Source organism: Oncorhynchus kisutch, linkage group LG14, assembly GCF_002021735.2.
Source record: "Oncorhynchus kisutch isolate 150728-3 linkage group LG14, Okis_V2, whole genome shotgun sequence".
Taxonomy (NCBI): domain Eukaryota; kingdom Metazoa; phylum Chordata; class Actinopteri; order Salmoniformes; family Salmonidae; genus Oncorhynchus; species Oncorhynchus kisutch.
This window is the reverse complement of record NC_034187.2, coordinates 29,295,458-29,318,178: the sequence shown is the minus strand read 5'-3', so window position 1 is coordinate 29,318,178 and position 22,721 is coordinate 29,295,458. Positions and strand designations below refer to the sequence as shown.

At 45.0% G+C, this 22,721-nt stretch overlaps 1 protein-coding gene and 1 pseudogene across 1 annotated transcript; one reads left to right on the top strand and one right to left on the bottom strand.

Moving 5' to 3' along the window:
* Window positions 1-8,346: 8,346 nt before the first annotated feature.
* LOC109904021 (muscarinic acetylcholine receptor M5-like) lies at window positions 8,347-11,179 on the top strand. Its single transcript, XM_031788206.1, has one exon. The coding sequence runs from the start codon at window positions 8,431-8,433 to the stop codon at window positions 10,012-10,014; it is 1,584 nt and encodes a 527-aa protein (XP_031644066.1). The 5' UTR covers window positions 8,347-8,430; the 3' UTR covers window positions 10,015-11,179.
* A 742-nt stretch (window positions 11,180-11,921) lies between these two features.
* Window positions 11,922-18,905, bottom strand: LOC109904533 (fibrinogen-like protein A; annotated as a pseudogene).
* Window positions 18,906-22,721: the final 3,816 nt, after the last annotated feature.

Genomic DNA, 22,721 nt, shown 5'->3' with positions numbered 1-22,721 from the left:
GAGTGTATGTGTATAAGAGTGTATGGTATAAGAGGGTATGTGTATAAGAGTGTATGTGTATACGAGTGTATGTGTATAAGAGTGTATGTGTATAAGAGTGTATGTGTATAAGAGTGTATGGTATAAGAGTGTATGGTATAAGAGTGTATGTGTATAAGAGTGTATGGTATAAGAGTGTATGTGGAAAGCTTTAGAGGACTGGTTTTACTTGAGAAAAGTAAATGTCAATAATCAAGAAGACTGTCGCAACATCCCACCTGAAATGTGTCTCTTTGCTCATATAATCCCCCTCTCTACCTACTACACTGCACCCTGCCTCAGGAGAATCCTGTCATAGGTCCTCCTCTAGAATGCCAGATATGCTGGGATCTTAAGCATGGGTCACTGGAATGACTAGAGTTATGCGGGATACACTGTGCCAAAAAGCCTTCGGCCACTCTCCAGAGCACACACACAGAACACGTGCACACACTCTGGCTTTTTCTCTCTCTCTCTCTTACACACACACACACACACACACACACACACACACACACACACACACACACACACACACACACACACACACACACACACACACACACACACACACACACACATACACATCCTCATCTTCATTCACTCTTAGCTTTACCCAAGCACACACATGAGTAGCACTGCAGTGCTGGGCTGGAGTCATGCAGCCACAGTAGGGTGCAGGGAAAGGTTCAGCATGACTCTGAGGAGTGGTCAATGCCAGTGCATGTGGAGACTAGTAGACAGAGAAGCCATGGCAGGGGAGGGCTGGTAGCTGACTGCCAATGGACCTAGAGGTAATGAGCCTGTCATCCTTTAGAATGGACCTCTGAGATGTGCCATAGATTTGGTTCATTCATACACACCTGACCGCACACACACCTGACCAATGTAATGAGGTGAAGGCCAAGATTGAATCAGATCAAGCGTTAACCGGCGATAGCCAAAACCCGCATAGCTGATGTTTAGGCGGTGTCGGAGGTGTAATTGCGTTGGAACTGTCAAATCAATGAGCAGCTGCTCTTGATTACTGTCATTAAGGCACACCCATCCCACTCACGTTAGAAGTTCAGAAGGAGAAAGTGTAGGCTATATTGAAATAATGAGGCTCAAATTAAAAATCATTAAACAAAATAATGAGGATTTCTATCAGCCTTATCGACATGTACATTACATGTGCCCTTCCAGTGTTTGAACTTGTAACCAATGCTGCATGGGAGTTCTCGTAATGCGACTCCTTGCTGCCAATTGCAATGTTCACTTTAGATATAATGCCAGGAGCCACTTCTGGACTTGACAGCTCTAACACAGTTCCACCTCAGACACCTTCAAAACAACCACTATGCGGATGTCGGCTAAAGCGGATCTGTTTGAATAGAGCCTTTAGTCGTGCATTCAATCTGTAGTGCCAAAGATCCGCACCATAGCTAGCGTGATTTAAAGGCTATGTTCCGCATTGGCAAAGACGCTGCATATGTCAGTTCAATCTAAAATTACCTTTAAATTATGATTGCACTATAATGCCTATCTTTCGCTCTACGGATTGAATGCAGCCCTTAGAATCCATGTAACTTACAGGTTTTATGGTGAGTGTAGTTGAGCTAACGCTCAAAACGAAACGATACGGAAGGCAGCCAAATTATTTAAAAGGATACAAATATACTGTAGATAGTCAGATCGAAATAGAAATAGCTCAAATCTCACTTCCGCCTCTGACAAAATGTCAGAGTAGACTAGCCTACTTCCCACCCCATCTTTCCCCATTTAAAAAGCTTTTACCTCAGAACAAGACAACGATAACAGACGATTCCCCCATGTGCATCAAGCTTGTTGCTGTTCTGCAAACATCCCCCCAAAATTGCTAAAACAGACTATTTATTCATTATTTTGAGTAAAACTGGAGCTATGTTTGGGCTTGCCTTACTGAGCATACAGTAGCGTTAAGATTTTTTCCCCTACAATTACGGATTTAGTGTAGGTCCATTGTGCTGGCAAGCTGCTGAAGTCCCCAAGCTTTGAACTCACTGCTGGTGTTAGTCTGACCATTATGACTTATGTTTTGCACCATTTTGGGGGAAAAATGGAAGTTGTGAGTTCTTGCTTTGTTCAAGCCTCTCTCAGGCTACACCTCCTCCTCAATTGCTTACAAAATATTTGTGGAATGGAACAATGGCTTTCTTTGGCCCTACTATTTAGTGTCTCGTGCTGTGTGTTTGTGTGTTTGTGTGTACCTGTATACGTGCATGCATTTTTGCCTGAGTGTGTGTGTGTATATTTAAGCATGAGAGTCATTTTTGAGTCAGAGACTGATCTCAAGAACGCCTCGTCACTCAAGTGTCCGTGCATACTAGTCATAATTAATTCATCCACTTCCTGGCATGGAAGTAGCTGACTGAGAGAGTGGCCTGGCCTACCTCTCCAGCCCTTTTTACTGCAAGAGGAGAACAAGCTCTTGCTGGAGACCCTCAGTCTACTACACGAGGGCGTACTCCTCAAGCACACATATTCCCATTCGTCAGGCGTAAAAAAAATGGACAGAGGTGCCAACCTAGAGTACCATTGTCGAGGGAGGCCAGTAAGGTTACTTTGAACTTGATTACGTCTGCCATTTTTCCTCATGATCAAATAAAAAATCGATTTCTTCGGGGCAAGCAGTTCATGGCGAATGAGAGCGTCGGCGTGAGAGACTGATAGATTGAAGAAAAAAATACAGAAAGGGAGAGAGAAGAAGAGAGTTTAGTTCAGAATCTAAAAGGACAGTGCAGAGAAAAAAAAACAGATGCCAAGTGCTACCTGGGCTCTCCAGTGCTGTGATGTCGATTGTGTGAGTGATAAAATGTCACAGTAACAAGCTGAAGGGCGATCCAAGGGTTCGCTGAGCCTCCCTGTGGTGAGTGGAATGTTATTTGTGTGGGCCTCAGGCTACCACAGTGTGCCAACAGAATACCAATGAGTGGAGAAGTTACTTAGAAGGATAGGTCACTGTAATTTAGTTGGTAGAGCATGGTGCTTGCAACGCCAGGATAATGGGTTCAATTCCCAGGACCACCTGCACATAAAATATATGCATGCATGACTTTTGGTAAAAGTGTCTGCTAAATGGCATATATTATTATTATAGGTCACGATAGGGTCAAAATACTATTGGTAGGTGAACTGACAGAGACTATAGATTCATCTACCAATGCTGAGATGATAACAGATGAGGTCTTCTGATATCCAGGATCAGAAAAGGAGGAGGTGGTAGTCTATCATAATAGTTTTATTGAGACAGCCAATCTAAAACTGGGACAGCAAGTTCAGCAAGATATTGCACACATGTACTGTAAATGTTTCCATTGTTACAACTTACAGCAGGACTCAAAATGTATTTGAAGACCATATGAATAGTGTGTTTAGTTCATTCTGGGACAAAAATAATGCAGATGTTTTGAGAAGGGATCGACCAAGCAGGTGTCTATTACTGAGTGATCCCATTGATCTTAAGTATCATGGACGAGGTACTGTAGGGTGGATGCCCTAAACTCAGCATCTGTGATGCCACCTTCACCCCCTCTCAATAAAATGGACATTGGAAAATAATAGGACGATTATGTCGATTTTTGTCGATTTTTTTTTTAGCTTTGAAAATTAGCTACAGCATTTACGACACAGCTTTAGTGACACCCCTGTCCCAGAACGATTTTGACCGTTTGGAACTTTTGCTAAAAAGCTTCTCCTCCCTACCATGCAGTTCTGCTCGTAAGATGATTACCAACTTTCAGCGTTGGGGAAGCTACTCTGAAAATGTAGTTTACCAAAAATCATATCTAAATCTGAAATATCATAGATAACAAATAGCAACAGCTCACACTGGAATCAGATGTTAACAGAAGGTTTAATTTAGCCTATTAAACATTAAAACAATGTTTCTAGTGAGGATTAGGAAGGTCTCATGCCGAAAACAATTAAGGAGATGATTGCCTACTTCTTGCCATATTTTTTGTGTGTAGTTCCTGTAGTTAGCTACACCACTACATGGCAATAAAGTAATTAACTACTGAAAATTAGCCACCAAGATTTGAATTTAGTTCAACTACCACCAAGCTACTGCAAAATGTAGTTAAGTTAGTTGAGTAGTAGTTCAAACAGGGGTGCAACTTTGGTTTTAGAAGTGGGGGAGATATTTTTTTTTATCCTGTCGGATAAACACTCCAAACAGCCTACCCAACCGCTCGGAGGCGTCCACATTTTCCTAGAGAACACTGTTGCCTTGTTTTGTATCACATTCCAATGATAAAACTGGGGGGGGGGGGGGGGGGACAAGTCCCCCCGTTCCCAGTGAAGGTTGCGCCCCTGAGTTCAACTACTCCCCAACACTGCCAACTTTATGTAAAAATGACAAACTGCTGTTGAGTAAACTACATCATTTTATTTTTTATTTAACTAGGCAAGCTAGTTAAGAACAAATTCAAATTTTCAATGACAGCCTAGGAACAGTGGGTTAACTGCCTGTTCAGGGGCAGAACGGCAGATTTGTACCTTGTCAGCTCGGGGGTTTGAACTTGCAACCTTCGGGTTCCTAGTCCAACGCTCTAACCACTAGCCTACCCTGCCGCTAGGCTACCCTGCCTGCCGCCTACTTGAAGATAAAGTGTAATACCCTCCTTCCTAAAATGTATATAATAAGACAATATTGATGATTATAATTTTTTGTTCACAGTTATTGTCCATAATTGTCGATTATATGATTATTGTCCCATCCCTAGGAAATAACATGACCTATGTTGGATATTCTCCAGCAGCACTCCAGATGACGTGGGACATTGGGTACTTTAGGCTCATGGCAGCACGGAAATACTATACAGAGGTGCTAGTGGGCTTCGACTGATTACCGCTGTGATATCAATTTAGCGAGCATCCATGTCAGCTCGGCAAGATCAGGAGGCTTGCGAGACTAGCTAGTGGGAGCATGGCTTCAAACATAGGCACAGGTTGGCAATGGCAAACACTACAAATGCTACCATCCAGATACCTTCAAGCTTCAACCAACTTTCATGCACAGTATCACACATTAGATGTATGTTCATGGTCGTAGACACAGTCAAACCTATACATCAAATATAACACACTATATGTTGCTCACATATTTTTATTTTTTATTCTTTATTTAACTAGGCAAGTCAGTTAAGAACAAATTCTTATTTTCAATGACGGCCTAGGAACAGTGGGTTCCTAGGCCTGTTCAGGGGCAGAACGACAGATTTGTACCTTGTCAGTACCTTGTTTGAACTTGCAACCTTCCGGTTACTAGTCCAACGCCCTAACCACTAGGCTACCCTGCCGCCACGAACCATACCATTCTTTCATCTCACCAGCATTAGAGCTGTGGTTTTCTTTTACCTACCTGTAGTGTTGTTCAGAAAAAAATAGAAATGATAGGAAAAAAAACATTGCTTTCATGTGACCGAGAACCACAGGGCAGAATAAATGATAGCAATCACTCCAATCACTATTTCATTCCCACAGACTCTAAGGGTGCTATTACATTGACAAATTCCTGAGTTCATCATCATTAAACTGAATAACCTGGCAGGAAGAAATAGGCAGAATGTTGAAACGAGTTCTTGAAGTGCCTGTCTCCAGGGCTAGATTTAGGACATTGTTATAACCCAATTGGCTGGAACCGGTCCCAAGGTTGCATGTTCAATGTCCCATTGAGGCATTATAACATACACGTCAGAATCTGTAGGTGACTTTGGAGAAAAAGTGTTCATCATAGGGATAGGCGTCCCGTCAATGGGACAGTTGTAAATCATGCAGTGCCTTGTGTCACAATCGCAGATTTTAGAGAAAGAACAAATGTCGGTACCAATAAGTGTCTTATATCGGCTGAAACTTAAATTGTTGTTAATGTAACTGCACTGTCCACTTTACAGTAACTATTACTGCGAAAAAGTGCCATGCTATTGTTTGAGGAGCGCTCCTAACAACAAAACACTTTTTTCACCGCAATAGGTTTGATAAATTCACCTCTGAAGGTGAAATGTGTACTTACATTCTGAAATCTTGCTCTGATTTATTGTCCAAAGGGTCCCAGGGATAACATGGTGTCATTTTGTTAGGTAAAATAATTTTTCCATATAGCATGCACAATCAATTTTGTATTTCCACTTGTTCAATTTGCAAAGAAAGGAATCTGTGAAAATCTAACCCTAAACATGATTTCAACCAGTCAAATCACGTTCGCATTTATTCCTCAGAGATCCTAGAATGGAACCACACTTCACTATATCATTAGGAGTGTAGTATATCCTATAGGACACCAAATTTGGTCAGAGAGCAACACCTTCATGGCACACCGATGACGCGGGCGGTCTTCACTTGATCGACTGTAACTTTATCAAAAAAGCACCAATCGGGGTCAACCAAAGCTAGCTAGATAGCCAATGAGCTGGGCTTTACGGGAGTATCACAAAATGTAGCTGCTAACCTTGTGCGACAGCAAGCCTTTTCCTTTTGGACAAAAATTATAAGAATATGGAGAGTTATGAAGTTATGAAAACTGGGTGTTTTACAAATGTTGAACTAATACTGAAAAAGCTAAATCAAAGTCCAAGTATACAGATTTGACGATATTCTTACAGAAAAATGTAATGTGAATGTAAATGTCTCCTTCATGACTTGCCCAAATTAACCTGGGCGACTTCACGCTAAATGTCCTGTAGTTTGCTCATACTTCAAGTTATCTGTCTGAAACTTTGCACATACACTGCTGCCATCTTGTGGACACAATCGGAACAACCAGAGTGATGGCTAGAGGTGGGACCTTTCTGTTGCTTTTCAAAGATGGTGGTAGAAAAAAAGGTTGTTTTTTTCTTTGTGTTTTCTTCTACCAGATCTATTGTGTTATATTCTCCTACATTCAATTCACATTTCCACAAACTTCAAAGTGTTTCCTTTCAAATGGTACCAGGAACATGTATATCCTTGCTTCAGGGCCTGGGCTACTGGCAGTTAGATTTGTGTATGATATTTTAGGCGAAAATTGAAAAAAAGGGAGCTATCCCTAAGAAGAAGTGCTAAATAACTAATGGACAATTCAGGTAGCCTGTCTGTTTGTTGCACAGTTTCAATCTACTTAATCACAAGCCATGACATCGATGACGTTTAAAAACCCAGTCAACCCAGTCAGAAGCATAGTGAAGAGACTGAAGCCAGGATAACAGTACGGAAACATTGAAACAAAGACATATGCCACAGTTTGGGATTTAGCACCCAAGCATCCCCATAGTGATCTGAGGTGGATTAATCTCACATAAAGGTGTGTGGAGAAACTGCAAAGGTCCAGGTTAATTTGTGCTTTATCAATCCCCGTCGGTACACATGGAGTTCTAAGCCAAGTGATCTAAGAACTGGGATGCTGCTCTTCTTTCAGCTGGGTGAACTCAGCCAGGAGGCAGAGCAAACACCTGCTACAACCTACATCTCACTAGACAATTCTAACAAGCTCTAGGGACAGAAATGACAGCTCCTTTTGTCTGCTAGTTGATTGATCCCTCAGTACAAAACTCAAGCATATTTCCTCTAGCTCCACTGAAATCAGTCTTTGTCATCCAGAAGCGATCCCTTCATCTCCCTGGGTACAGAGAGCCACTGAGACAATACTGTGACATCTAAATCCATTTAATACAGACAACAAACATGCTTGCTGATATTAATGAGCAAAGGACTCATTTTTGAATGACCCGGATTTCAAATGTCACAGCTGTTTGGCTAGACTGCTTAAAATGAACAATGTGCTCATCTGTGAAGCCTTGTTGTCTGCTGATGTACCTCTGTACTGTAACAAACTGTCTGTAATAGACCTCAACACAGCCACCTATGCATATATACTAAATTAATTAACAATAACTAGAGCAAAGGATACGTGAGTGCTTATATGACCTAATGGCCCTAACATGTTCAGACATGCATTCATATATGACATTGTTCTACATGAGCTTTTTTTTGGCAGTAATCATACACTTTTATATGACACAGCACAAACATGCATACTACACATAGGTGCTATTATCACATGTTAATTACATTGAGGTCCTAAACAGTCTTACTGAGTGGTTTTTCAAGGTGCATGGTCCCCATCTTTGGCCAGTGTAAACATTGGTGCCCTACCCACTAACTCACTAGCTGATGATTGTTGATTATTACTGCCATCTAGCGGCTGGTGTCTCTTGTGGCACTACTCATTGTACATTTACATGGAGTTTTGAGTTTACATCAGGAGATCACCTATAAACTGCATTTGTTATTTTATTAACTCACTTTATTATTTCTTCTTTTCAGGATATCCTACTCAAGATGGTGCACCCGACAGACTACTCTCTCATAGTTATACCACTGATACCACAATAAGGACAACTTGAGAGAAACAACATGGAAGGTGAAGGAATAAAGAACTCATCTATAAATGGCAATGCGACCGACATCCACCTTGCCACACACAGTCTATGGGAGGTCATAACCATAGCAACTGTGTCGGCCATCGTGAGCCTGATTACGATAGTGGGCAACATCCTAGTGATGCTGTCATTTAAGGTAAACAGCCAGCTGAAGACAGTCAACAACTACTACCTACTGAGTTTGGCTGTAGCTGACCTCATTATAGGTGTGTTCTCTATGAACCTCTACACCTCCTACATACTGATGGGATACTGGGCGCTGGGGAGTATTGCCTGTGACCTCTGGTTGGCTTTGGACTATGTGGCCAGTAATGCGTCAGTGATGAACCTGCTGGTCATCAGTTTTGACCGGTACTTCTCTATCACCCGACCTCTGACCTATAGAGCCAAGCGCACCCCCAAACGGGCTGGGGTCATGATAGGCATGGCCTGGCTGGTGTCCCTCATCCTGTGGGCCCCTCCCATACTGTGTTGGCAGTATTTTGTGGGGAAAAGGACAGTCCCTGAGAGGCAGTGTCAGATCCAGTTTTTCTCTGAGCCAGTGATAACATTTGGGACAGCCATTGCTGCGTTTTACATCCCTGTGTCGATCATGACCATCCTTTACTGTCGGATCTACAAGGAGACGGAGCGTCGCACCAAGGACCTCGCTGAGCTCCAGGGCATCAACAGTTCCACAGACGCTGGTACCACCAAGCCCCAGAAAACCATAATCAGATCCTGCTTCAACTGCAACCAGCTCAGCTCTGCCTCCCGGGACAGAACCCAGGCCTCCTGGTCCTCCTCCAACAGGAGCCACGCAGCCAAATCAGCCGCTGCCACCAACGATGAGTGGTCCAAGAGCGACCAGCTGACCACCTTCAACAGCTATGCCTCCTCGGAGGACGAGGAGCAGCCCGTGTCCCCGGGGGTCTTCCAGCCCACCTACCGGAACCAGTCATGTGGGCCGAGCACGGGTGCAGAGGGCTGTGAGAATGAGCAGCTCAGCAGTTACGAGGACAACTTCTTCCACACGCCTCCCAAGACCCACTCCCATAAGAGCAAGAAGTGTGTGTCCTACAAGTTTAAACCAGTTCCCAAAGACACTAGCAGCGGTGCCCATCAGAGCAAGAATGGGGACACCAACATGGTCCCATCATCTTTCTCCTCAGCAGACTCCATGAGTGCCCCACCCTCCACCACTTCCTGCAAGCCAATAGATGCAACTCTGAAGATCCAGCTGACCAAGAGGAAGAGGATGGTGCTGATCAAGGAGAGGAAGGCTGCTCAGACTCTCAGTGCCATCTTGCTGGCCTTTATCCTGACATGGACACCATACAACATCATGGTGCTCATCTCCACCTTCTGTTCTGACTGTATCCCTGTGTCTCTCTGGCACCTGGGCTACTGGCTATGCTATGTAAACAGCACAGTCAACCCCATGTGCTACGCGCTCTGCAACAAGACCTTTCAGAAGACCTTTCGCATGCTGCTGCTTTGTCAGTGGAAGAAGAAGAGAGTGGAAGAGAAACTCTACTGGTACGGGCAAAACCCTGTAGTGAGCAGCAAACTAACTTGAGCCATTCACTCTGTCCTTCCAGAGGAACAAGTATGAAGACCATATGACTCAGATACACATGGATATATTTCTGTTTGGTACTTGAATTATGCCTACAGGTAGGGTGTGTCAAATGTACAAAGGTTAGAGACAAGACTAGTTTGTTCGTGGTATTGTTCTTTAATCAGTACTTTTCTTACTGCTCATAAGAAATACAAAAGTGCTTTGCCGAAAATGTTGACACTGTACACCAATACATCATTGAATATGAAAATATAAAAACATAACCCGACATGCACAAAAAAGTGAGAGATGTTGTTTTTTTAAACATGCTCTGATTGTTTTAGAGGTATTATGTTAGACTACATTGTGTTTGCTTTAAGGGCTATCACAGTTTTTGTCGTGCGAGCTGGACAACAAACGATTGTACACTCATCAAAGCCTTGTTCACGTGTGGCATTCACTTTAGTCAGATACAAACAATAAAACCTTCAACAGCCAATCTTTCCACAAGCACAAACCCATACAGTCCAAATGAAGCCAGACAGCACAGAAACACAGGGGAAGAGATTTGATGAAAGTAAATGCTGAGGTTTCAGTATCAAATTCTTCCAAATAACTATTACTTTTATTATCGACTCAGCAGCTTTAAAGTGCACATACATTTCATAAAACGTGATTTTATTCTATAGTTCACTGGACACTTCCGCATAAAGTATACACCTAACCAGGCAAGTGCACAGATAGGGGTCAACCTGTGCCATCCCACCTGCCCCTTTGCCCTCCCACTCGCCGAGTGCCCTTTTGGATGGTGGTATATATACTTTTTTGGTGTTTTTTGGTGTTTTTGTTGTTCTGATCTCACTGCACCCAAGTCATTGTGACGTTATCAAGTTCAGATAAGAATTAGCCTTTAAGAATTAGCCTTTAATCAATTATAGTGGATGAAATCTTATCAGGGAGTGATTTCATCAGCCCAGGGTCACTATAAGTCACTTAGCACAGTGACAGCTCTCTACACATTTACATTCAGGGGGAGAGCAGGGTTTGATTCATGCACTGTTCTGTGTCATGTATTCATAACAATCTGTTTTACGTCCATCTGTCCTCAGGATACAGGCCTTTGTTTTGGTCATTCTGTATTGGACTTTATCATTCTTATCTACCCATTGATAGAAATAACATTTTTTTTAAATTATAATGACATCGCTGAGTACTCCTTGCAATTGATCATAAGAAAATCTACTGTAAACTCACTGTATATAATCTTGTTTGATTCAGTACATATTGGTTTTTCTACCAACAACCAACACATACATAGGTTATTCATTCAGTGATATTGGGTGAGTGAGTAAAAATACTGCAAATGTTGTATTACACGTGTAATAAGCTATGATATCATGACCACAAAATGTTTGGTATCGTTGATCATTTAGACTACAAGAAAACTGCACTTGCAATTTTGATGGGGAAGATCAAGGAGGAGACTTACGTGTATGAAATCCCCAAAATAATGATAGATTATTTTATTACTTAAAAAAATGTGTGACAAGTCTATTACAGTATTTTGGTCTCTGTGTATTTCTGAATTAAAAGTGTTGAACTATTGTCTCTATTATGTAAACAATGTTTTGAGAACCACTGCATAAGTACAACCACATATTATCAGGAATCAAGGTAAGACCCAAGTGCAGACTGTGTGAAGTAACAATGTTTATTGTAACCACAGGGGCAGGCAGCGGTCGATAATCCAGAGCAGAGGCCAAGGTACAGGACGGCAGGCAGGCTCAGGGTCAGAGACGGGCAGTGGTCAGGTACAGGGTCAGGACAGGCAATGGTCAAAAACCAGGAGGACGAGAAAAAGAGAGACTATGAAAAAACAGGAGCTGAGACAAACCTCTGGTAGGCTTGAACAAACAAGACGAACTGGCAACAGAAAACACAGGGGATAATGGGGAAGACGGGCGACACCTGGAGTGGGGTGGAGACAAGCACAAGGACAGGTGAAACAGATCAGGGCGTGACATCTATGGTATTGATCAACCTAATCTCCAAACAACACTCACAGTTCATCCTTCGTACAGTCCCCAGTGCGGACCACCATCACTGTGTCTTACACGGGTGCTCCTTGTTGCAGTCCTTCTGCCAATAGATGACGTTGCTGCGGTTTAGGTTGGCTCCAGCACAGGCGTCGTACCTCCAGCCCCCTCCCGCCACACTCCAAAACTTCAGTTCGGCACAGTTCTGGAAGTAGTTGTCGTTGTCTCTGTCCATGGTGGTAAACCTCTAGTTCTCTGTGTCTTGGGTGAGAGTGTCTAAGGCAGAGCCCTGGAACAGACCAAGATGCAGCCTGAGCCCAAACCGCCCTTCCTCCACCATAAAAGGACATACTCGCCCATCTTGGTGATGGCAATCTTTGTTCACTAGCTTGACACATAGCTTGTAGCGTCCAGGCCCTTGGGGGGGGTGGTGGAGGAGTTCATTCCCCAGCCAGTGGTCACCAGTCAGGAACCCTGCTTGTATTCGATACAGGTGCGGTTGAAGTCCACGCTGCTGTTAACCGTGATGTGCTGTACTACGGTCCAACTACCCTCTTGAATGGCGCAGTAGGCCAGGATGGGGTAATCACCAGGCTGAATCAGGTACACTCCATCTCTGGCCTGAACCCCTGAACCCATCAACATCTCATAACAGTATCTGGGGTACTCTGCAGGGTGAAATAGCAACAAACTGAATTAACACCCACAGTACTTAGATCACACAAAGAGATGATGGGTAACATGAGGTCAAGCTGAGTAAATCAAAGCAGATAATCTGGATTGCTTTTTCTAAGCATTAATTACACCTATTCAAGGTACTATGATGATGATTAAAGGAAATTAAATTATCTACTTCCCCAGACTCAGATGAACTGGTGGATTTGTATGTCTCTGCATGCAGTTTGAAGGAAGTTGCTAACTAGTGTTGGCGCAATGACTGGAAGTCTATGGCAACTGCTAGCATGCTAGTAGATACCATAGACTTCCAGACATTGCGCTAATCCTAATTAGCATTGGCACGGGAAACTACCTATAACTTTCGTCATACAGGATGAAGACTCAGAGACATAAAAATTGTATCCACCAGTTCATCTGACTCTGAGGAAGTAGATAAGGGGCTTCATTGACAAAATCCCAAAGTATCCATTGAACCTGCCACTCCCTGTCTTTTCAGCGATGGACTAATCCTTATGGATATTGGCAGTTCCAACACACATGGGATTTCAACGTGTTCATCAAACATTGATGCTCTAACATCATTTCTCAGCTGTTTAGTATGACAAAAGTGTGTCACAACGATACACTAATGCTCTTATTAGCAGATAACAAATGTGAAACGCGTAACAAGTGTATAGAAAGGATGATGCAGAAGGGTCAATAAGTCATTCGGTCTAGACTTTGGCATTTGAACTACCTCCAGAATAATGGAGACTCAAAACAGACTTGTTTGTCTATCAGCAAAGATATGAGATTTAAAATTACCACACATAGCCCACACATACAGTAGGGCTTCTCATTCTACATCATCAGAGAAGTAAAGCCCTTCTCAATCAATACCATTTAAAGCCCAAATGAAATCCCCCTGAAATGATACATGACAGCTACAGATCAGACTATTTAAGGTATTTGGAAGTAAGTGTTTTGATTATTATTTTTAAACACAAGTAGTGTAGGAATGTATTTGGAAATACACAGTTCCAAAACGCTATATACATACATTTTTTATATTGGTGTTTTTTCATCAGACATTATTGCTTATGATTGCCTTCTTGTGTGAGTGTAAAATAGTACTGTTCAGATGCTTTATTCATAGATTTAAGATGTGTATTAAAATGTTTTTTTTTGTTGCAAAATGCTATACAGTGCCTAGTGAAAGTCTATTCACCCCTTGCACAGTCTTCACATGTTGCTGCCTTTAAGGTAAATCTAAACAAGAAAGATTAAAGGATGGACAATTAAAGGATGGAATTATTTTCCCTATAGATCTACAAAACCTGCTCCACATATTCAAAGTGAAAGAAAGTTAGAGAAAATGTTCTAAATTAATTAACAATTGTCACACCTGAATGCTGAGTGGGCATTCTATGTTGTGTGTCTAGTTTGTCTGTTTCTGTGTTTGGCCCCACCTGATATGGTTCTCAATCAGAGGCAGGTGTTAGTCATTGTCTCTGATTGGGAACCATATTTAGGTAGCCTGTTTGGTGTTGGGGTTTGTGGGTGATTGTCTCCTGTGTCAGTGTTTGTACCACACGGGACTGGTTTCGGGTTTCCACATTTATTGTTTTGTAGTTTGTTCATGTATAGTTTTTCTTATTAAAAAACCATGAACTTCAACCACGCTCCATATTGGTCCGCCTCTCCTTCAACGTAAGAATCCCGTTACAACAATAAAATAACAAAGATGTCTTGATTGCGTAAGTCTTCACACCCCAGAGTCAATACTTCCATTACAGTTGTGAATAATTTAAATAATATTCTACACATTTTACACATGAATACTCCCATGCTGTCACGCCCTGGTCAAAGTATTTTGTGTTTATCTTTATGTATTTGGTCAGGCCAGGGTGTGGCATGGGGTTTTTGTATTGGGGTGTTTTTTTTTGTCTTGGGGTTTTGGTGTTAGTATTGGGATTGTAGCGTAGTGGGTTATCTAGCAAAGTCTATGGCTGTCTGGAGTGGTTCTCAATTAGAGGCAGGTGTTTATCGTTGTCTCTGATTGGGAACCATATTTAGGCAGCCATATTCTTTGAGTTTGTCGTGGGTGATTGTCCTATTCTGTCCTTAGTGTCTTGATGTCCTTGTTTGATGTTAGTTTGCACAAGTATAGGCTATTTTCGGTTTTCGTTTATTGTTTTGTAGTGTTCGTGTTTAGTCGTGTTTACGTTTGTTTAAATAAATATGGATCGCAATCGACACGCTGCAGTTTGGTCCGACTCTCCTTCATCACAACTAGAAAGCCGTAACAGAATCACCCACCACCAACGGACCAAGCGGCGTGTCAACAGGCAGGAGCAGCCGAAAAAGGAGATGCTCAATAAGGATTCCTGGACATGGGAGGAAATCCTCGACGGGAGAGGACCCTGGGCTAAACCAGGGGAGTGTAGCCGCCCAAAGGTGCAGCAGGAACGGAGGCAACAGAGGCAGCAGCAGCAGCTGCAGTGGGAGAGGCTGCACCACCTGGATAAATGGACATGGGAGGAGGAACTGGACGGAAAAGGACCCTGGGCTCAGCCTGGAGAATATCGCCGCCCCAAAGAAGAACTAGAGGCGGTGAAAGCGGAGAGGCGCAGATATGAGGAGGCAGCACGGCGTAGCGGATGGAAGCCTGAGAGTCAGCCCCAAAAATGTCTTGGGGGGGGGGGGGGGGGGCTCACAGGGAGTATGGCTATGCCAGGTAGGAGACCTGCGCAAACTCCCTGTGCTTACCGGGGGGCTGGAGAGACCGGGCAGGCACCGTGTTATGCTGTGGAGCGCACGGTGTCTCCAGTTCGGGTGCACAGCTCGGTTCGGTATATTCCAGCTCCCCGTATCGGCCGGGCTAGATTGAGCGTCGAGCCAAATGCCATTAAGCCAGCTCTACGCATCTGGTCCCCAGTGCGTCTCCTTGGGCCGGCTTACATGGCACCAGCCTTGCGCTCGGTGTCTCCGGTTCGCCTGCATAGCCCAGTGTGGGCTATTCCAACTCGCCGCACTGGCAGGGCAACCGAGAGCATTCAACCAGGTAAGGTTGGGCAGGCTCGGTGCTCAAGAGCTCCAGTGCGCCTGCACGGCCCGGTCTATCCGTCACCACCTCCACGCACCAGTCCTCCGGTGGCAGCTCCCCGCACTAGGCTGTCTCTCCGGCCCATCCTTATGGGGGCTCCCACCTCTCCAGCGCTGCCAGAGCCTTTCTCCTCTCCTGCGCTGCCGGAGTCTCCCGCCTGTCCAGCGCTGCCAGAGCCTTTCTCCTCTACAGCGCTGCCGGAGTCTCCCGCCTGTTCAGCGCGGACAGAGCTGCCAGCCTGCATGGAGCAGCTGGAGCTGCCAGCCTGCATGGAGAAGCCAGAGCTGCCACACTGCATGGAGCAGCCAGAGCTGTCAGTCTGCATGGAGCAGCTGGAGCTGCCAGCCTGCATGGAGAAGCCAGAGCTGCCAGCCTGCATGGAGCAGCTGGAGCTGCCAGCCTGCATGGAGAAGCCAGAGCTGTCAGTCTGCATGGAGCAGCCAGAGCTGTCAGTCTGCATGGAGCAGCCAGAGCTGTCAGTCTGCATGGAGCAGCCAGAGCTGTCAGTCTGCATGAAGCGGCCCGAGCTGCCAGTCTGCAAGGAGCTTCCAGTCTGCAAGGAGCTGTCAGTCTGCAATGAGCTGTCAGTCTGCAATGAGCTGTCAATCTGCACGGAGCTGTCAGTCTGCACGGAGCTGTCAGTCTGCAAGGAGCTGTCAGTCTGTAAGGAGCTGCCAGTCTGCAAGGAGCTGCCAGTCAGCACGGAGCCGCCAGAGCTGTCAGCCTATATGGAGCAGCTAGTGCCGCCAGTCTGCCCAGCGCCGCCAGTGCCCCCAGTCTGCCCAGCGTCGCCAGTCTGCCCAGCGTCGCCAGTCTGCCCAGCGTCGCCAGTCTGCCCAGCGTCGCCAGTCTGCCCAGCGTCGCCAGTCTGCCCAGCACCGCCAGTCTGCCCAGCACCGCCAGTCTGCCCAGCACCGCCAGTCTGCCCAGCACCGCCAGTCTGCCCAGCGCCGCCAGTCTGCCCAGCACCGCCAGATCTGCCAGTCAACCGGACTCTTCCAGATCTGCCAGTCAACCGGACTCTTCCAGATCTGCCAGTCAACCGGACTCTTCCAGATCTGCCAGTCAACCGGACTCTTCCAGATTTGCCAGTCAACCGGTCTCTTCCAGATCTGCCAGTCGGCCAGGATCCGCCAGTCGGCCAGGATCTGCCAACCAGCCAGGATCTGGTAGATCTACCTACCTGCCTGAGCTTCCTCTCACTCCTGAGCTTCCTCTCACTCCTGAGCTTCCTCTCACTCCTGAGCTTCCTCTCACTCCTGAGCTTCCTCTCACTCCTGAGCTTCCTCTCACTCCTGAGCTTCCTCTCACTACTGAGCTTTCTCTCACTCCCTGAGCTTTCTCTCACTCCCTGAGCTTTCTCTCACTCCCGAGCTTCCCCTCAGTCCCGAGCTGTCCTTCAGTCCCGATCTGCTCCTCAGTCCAGTGGGTTTCTGGGTGAGGACTACTAGGCCATGGTCGGCGGCGAGGGTGGACTATCCAGGGACGAAGGGAGAGGGGATTAAGACTTTGACTGAGTGGGGTCCTCGTCCCGCGCCGGAGCCGCCACCATGGACAGACGCCCACCCGGACCCTCCCTATTGTTTTGAGGTGCGTTCGGGAGTCCGCACCTTAGGGGGGGGGGGTTCTGTCACGCCCTGGTCAAAGTATTTTGTGTTTATCTTTATGTATTTGGTCAGGCCAGGGTGTGGCATGGGGTTTTTGTATTGGGGTGTGTTTTGTCTTGGGGTTTTGGTGTTAGTATTGGGATTGTAGCGTAGTGGGTTATCTAGCAAAGTCTATAGCTGTCTGGAGTGGTTCTCAATTAGAGGCAGGTGTTTATCGTTGTCTCTGATTGGGAACCATATTTAGGCAGCCATATTCTTTGAGTTTGTCGTGGGTGATTGTCCTATTCTGTCCTTAGTGTCTTGATGTCCTTGTTTGATGTTAGTTTGCACAAGTATAGGCTATTTTCGGTTTTCGTTTATTGTTTTGTAGTGTTCGTGTTTAGTCGTGTTTACGTTTGTTTAAATAAATATGGATCGCAATCGACACGCTGCAGTTTGGTCCGACTCTCCTTCATCACAACTAGAAAGCCGTAACACATGCATTTAAACCCAGGTCTGTTCGGTATATTTGGAAGTAAGTACTTGAAAATATTTTCAAATATTAGGCTTTTTATAGAACATTTTTGAAAGTACTGTCACGACTTCCGCCAAAGTCAGTCCCTCTCCTTGTTCGGGCGGCGTTCGGCGATCGTCGTCACCGGCCTTCTAGCCATCGCCGATCCACTTTTCATTTTCCATTTGTTTTTTCCTTGTCTTACACACCTGGTTTCAATTCCCCAATTACTTGTTCATTATTTAACCCTCTGTTCCCCCATGTTTGTGTGATTATTGGCCTTGGATTACTTGACGTGTATTGTGATTATTGTTCAGTTAAATTGCGTACATTACTCACATCTGCTGTCCTGCGCCTGACTCATCTACACCAGCTACACACAGACACATTACAAGTACATTCAAATACTTCCAAAAGCTGTAGTTGATTTAGGCCACATTATTTGAAAATATTCAAATACACATATTTGAACCCAAGTCTGCTACAGATACAGCCACACGTTGTACTGTAGAATCCATCTCTACATTTTGTTAGTAATGACATTACATGAATGTCCATACCATTAATTCCCTGGTTGAGGACCACCTTGTGCTCTTCAGAGGCCAGGAGACGTGTCCTTTCAGCTAGCAGGGATTCAGTGTGTACTCCCATCAGACGTATCATCAGTGCTGCTGCTAATGCCACTGTCCATGTCCCAAAACTCTTCTAACTGGATGTTCCTTCATGGTGAACAGACATGTGGATTCACCGAGTGGCAATGCATCATTTCTCAAACAATTTTACTACACCCATTCAAGAGATAATTATCCATTTTCATACATGGACAAAAATGTGTAATTCTACTTCTGTCACAGTTCATAGCACAACAGTCCACTGTATACAATGACTAGAAATCCTACTTTAGTAACAATGAAACTTACTAAACTGTTACCTTCACTGTTACTGCACCACTGCCTGTGTGTGCTGAGCTCTGTGACTATAAGCTGTCAAACATACAGTCAACTGTACTTTGATAGCACTAAACAGAGAGAGAAGGGTAGAGCGAGAGAGAGAGAGAGCAAACAAGGCTAATCAGGCTGCCAACCATAGACCCAGAGTCCACGGAGGTGCAGTCCTTTCCACACAGCCTCTACAGGCCAGTCACGACTGGACTTCAGCCTAAGATTCCTTCATGTCACAATAGGAAACACCAAGGGTTAAAGCCAGCCTTCACTTATCTGTGTCAAGTGGGATTCATATCTCACCTTCCAAACACTTCCTCCACTCTTGGGAAGTAGAGATTGCGACCTTAGTCTTGGTGTTGCAATGTCAGTTTGTTTTAGTTGATCAAGTGGAACAACAAACAAAACATCTTTTAAAATTGACTATCAATCACACGCATACCGTACATTTGTTTCCCCATCCCCACACCTCCTGTTTCACCTTGTTATGCAAAGAGGTATTTTAAAGCTATTTGTGATTTTAAAAACGAATTACAAAGATAGATGATCTTCAACTATAAAGTCCTAAACGAAGCACAATAATGATAAGGCCTAAACAAAGCACCATAATGATAAGGCCTAAACAAAGCACCATAATGATAAGGCCTAAACAAAGCACCATAATGATAAGGCCTAAACAAAGCACCATAATGATAAGTCCTAAACAAAGCACCATAATGATAAGGCCTAAACAAAGCACCATAATGATAAGGCCTAAACAAAGCACCATAAATCAAATCAAATCAAATAATTTATTTGTCACATACACATGGTTAGCAGATGTTATTGCGAGTGTAGCGAAATGCTTGTGCTTCTAGTTCCGACAATGCAGTAATAACGAACAAGTAATCTAACTAACAATTCCCAAAAAAACTACTGTCTTATACAGAGTGTAAGGGGATAAAGAATATGTACATAAGGATATATGAATGAGTGATGGTACAGAGCAGCATAGGCAAGATACAGTAGATGATATCGAGTACAGTATATACATATGAGATGAGTATGTAAACCAAGTGGCATAGTTAAAGTGGCTAGTGATACATGTATTACATAAGGATGCAGTCGATGATATAGAGTACAGTATCTACGTATGCATATGAGATGAATAATGTAGGGTAAGTAACATTATATAAGGTAACATTGTTTAAAGTGGCTAGCGATATATTTACATCATTTCCCGTCAATTCCCATGATTAAAGTGGCTGGAGTAGAGTCAGTGGCATTGACAGTGTGTTGGCAGGATTTACTTCCGGCGCCGACAGAGATGGCCACCTCGCTTCGCGTTCCTAGGAAACTATGCAGTTTTTTGTTTTTTTACGTGTTATTTCTTACACTAGTACCCCAGGTCATCTTAGGTTTCATCACATACAGCCGAGAAGAACTACTGAATATAAGATCAGCGTCAACTCACCACCAGTACGACCAAGAATATGTTTTTCGCGATGCGGATCCTGTGTTCTGCCTTACAACCAGCGCCACGGGATGGTTCCCATGCAGCGACCCAAAAAAACGACTCAGAAAAAGAGGGAAACGAAGCGGTCTTCTGGTCAGACTCCGGAGACGGGCACATCGTGCACCACTCCCTAGCATTCTTCTTGCCAATGTCCAGTCTCTTGACAACAAGGTTGATGAAATCCGAGCAAGGGTAGCATTCCAGAGGGACATCAGAGACTGTAACGTTCTCTGTTTCACGGAAACGTGGCTCACTGGAGAGACGCAATCCGAAGCGGTGCAGCCAGCGGGTTTCTCCACGCATCGCGCGGACAGAAACGAACATCTTTCTGGTAAGAAGAGGGGCGGGGGCGTATGCCTTATGGCCAACGTGACATGGTGTGATGAAAGAAACATACAGGAACTCAAATCCTTCTGTTCACCTGATTTAGAATTCCTCACAATCAAATGTAGACCGCATTATCTACCAAGAGAATTCTCTTCGATTATAATCACAGCCGTATATATCCCCCCCCCAAGCAGACACATCGATGGCTCTGAACGAACTTTATTTAACTCTCTGCAAACTGGAAACGATTTATCCGGAGGCTGCATTCATTGTAGCTGGGGATTTTAACAAGGCTAATCTGAAAACAAGACTCCCTAAATTTTATCAGCATATCGATTGCGCAACCAGGGGTGGAAAGACCCTGGATCATTGTTACTCTAACTTCCGCGACGCATATAAGGCCCTGCCCCGCCCCCCTTTCGGAAAAGCTGACCACGACTCCATTTTGTTGATCCCTGCCTACAGACAGAAACTAAAACAAGAAGCTCCCACGCTGAGGTCTGTCCAACGCTGGTCCGACCAAGCTGACTCCACACTCCAAGACTGCTTCCATCACGTGGACTGGGAGATGTTTCGTATTGCGTCAGCCAACAACATTGACGAATACGCTGATTCGGTGTGCGAGTTCATTAGAACGTGCGTTGAAGATGTCGTTCCCATAGCAACGATTAAAACATTCCCCAACCAGAAACCGTGGATTGATGGCAGCATTCGTGTGGAACTGAAGGCGCGAACCACTGCTTTTAATCAGGGCAAGGTGTCTGGTAACATGACTGAATACAAACAGTGCAGCTATTCCCTCCGCAAGGCTATCAAACAAGCTAAGCGCCAGTACAGAGACAAAGTAGAATCTCAATTCAACGGCTCAGACACAAGAGGCATGTGGCAGGGTCTACAGTCAATCACGGACTACAGGAAGAAACCCAGCCCAGTCACGGACCAGGATGTCTTGCTCCCAGGCAGACTAAACAACTTTTTTGCCCGCTTTGAGGACAATACAGTGCCACTGACACGGCCTGCAACGAAAACATGCGGTCTCTCCTTCACTGCAGCCGAAGTGAGTAAGACATTTAAACGTGTTAACCCTCGCAAGGCTGCAGGCCCAGACGGCATCCCCAGCCGCGCCCTCAGAGCATGCGCAGACCAGCTGGCCGGTGTGTTTACGGACATATTCAACCAATCCCTATACCAGTCTGCTGTTCCCACATGCTTCAAGAGGGCCACCATTGTTCCTGTTCCCAAGAAAGCTAAGGTAACCGAGCTAAACGACTACCGCCCCGTAGCACTCACATCCGTCATCATGAAGTGCTTTGAGAGACTAGTCAAGGACCATATCACCTCCACCCTACCTGACACCCTTGACCCACTCCAATTTGCTTACCGCCCAAATAGGTCCACAGACGATGCAATCTCAACCACTCTGCACACTGCCCTAACCCATCTGGACAAGAGGAATACCTATGTGAGAATGCTGTTCATCGACTACAGCTCGGCATTCAACACCATAGTACCCTCCAAGCTCGTCATCAAGCTCGAGACCCTGGGTCTCGACCCCGCCCTGTGCAACTGGGTACTGGACTTCCTGACGGGCCGCCCCCAGGTGGTGAGGGTAGGCAACAACATCTCCTCCCCGCTGATCCTCAACACTGGGGCCCCACAAGGGTGCGTTCTGAGCCCTCTCCTGTACTCCCTGTTCACCCACGACTGCGTGGCCACGCACGCCTCCAACTCAATCATCAAGTTTGCGGACGACACAACAGTGGTAGGCTTGATTACCAACAACGACGAGACGGCCTACAGGGAGGAGGTGAGGGCCCTCGGAGTGTGGTGTCAGGAAAATAACCTCACACTCAACGTCAACAAAACTAAGGAGATGATTGTGGACTTCAGGAAACAGCAGAGGGACAGCAGAGGTAAGGACAATGATAAGGCCTTAACAAAGCACCATAATGATAAGGCCTAAGCAACTTATCTTCATGATGATTAAATATACAGTAAATTGTGTGGTGGTTAATTTCTGTATTATCAAATGAGAAGAGACAAACGTATCACACAAGACAGAG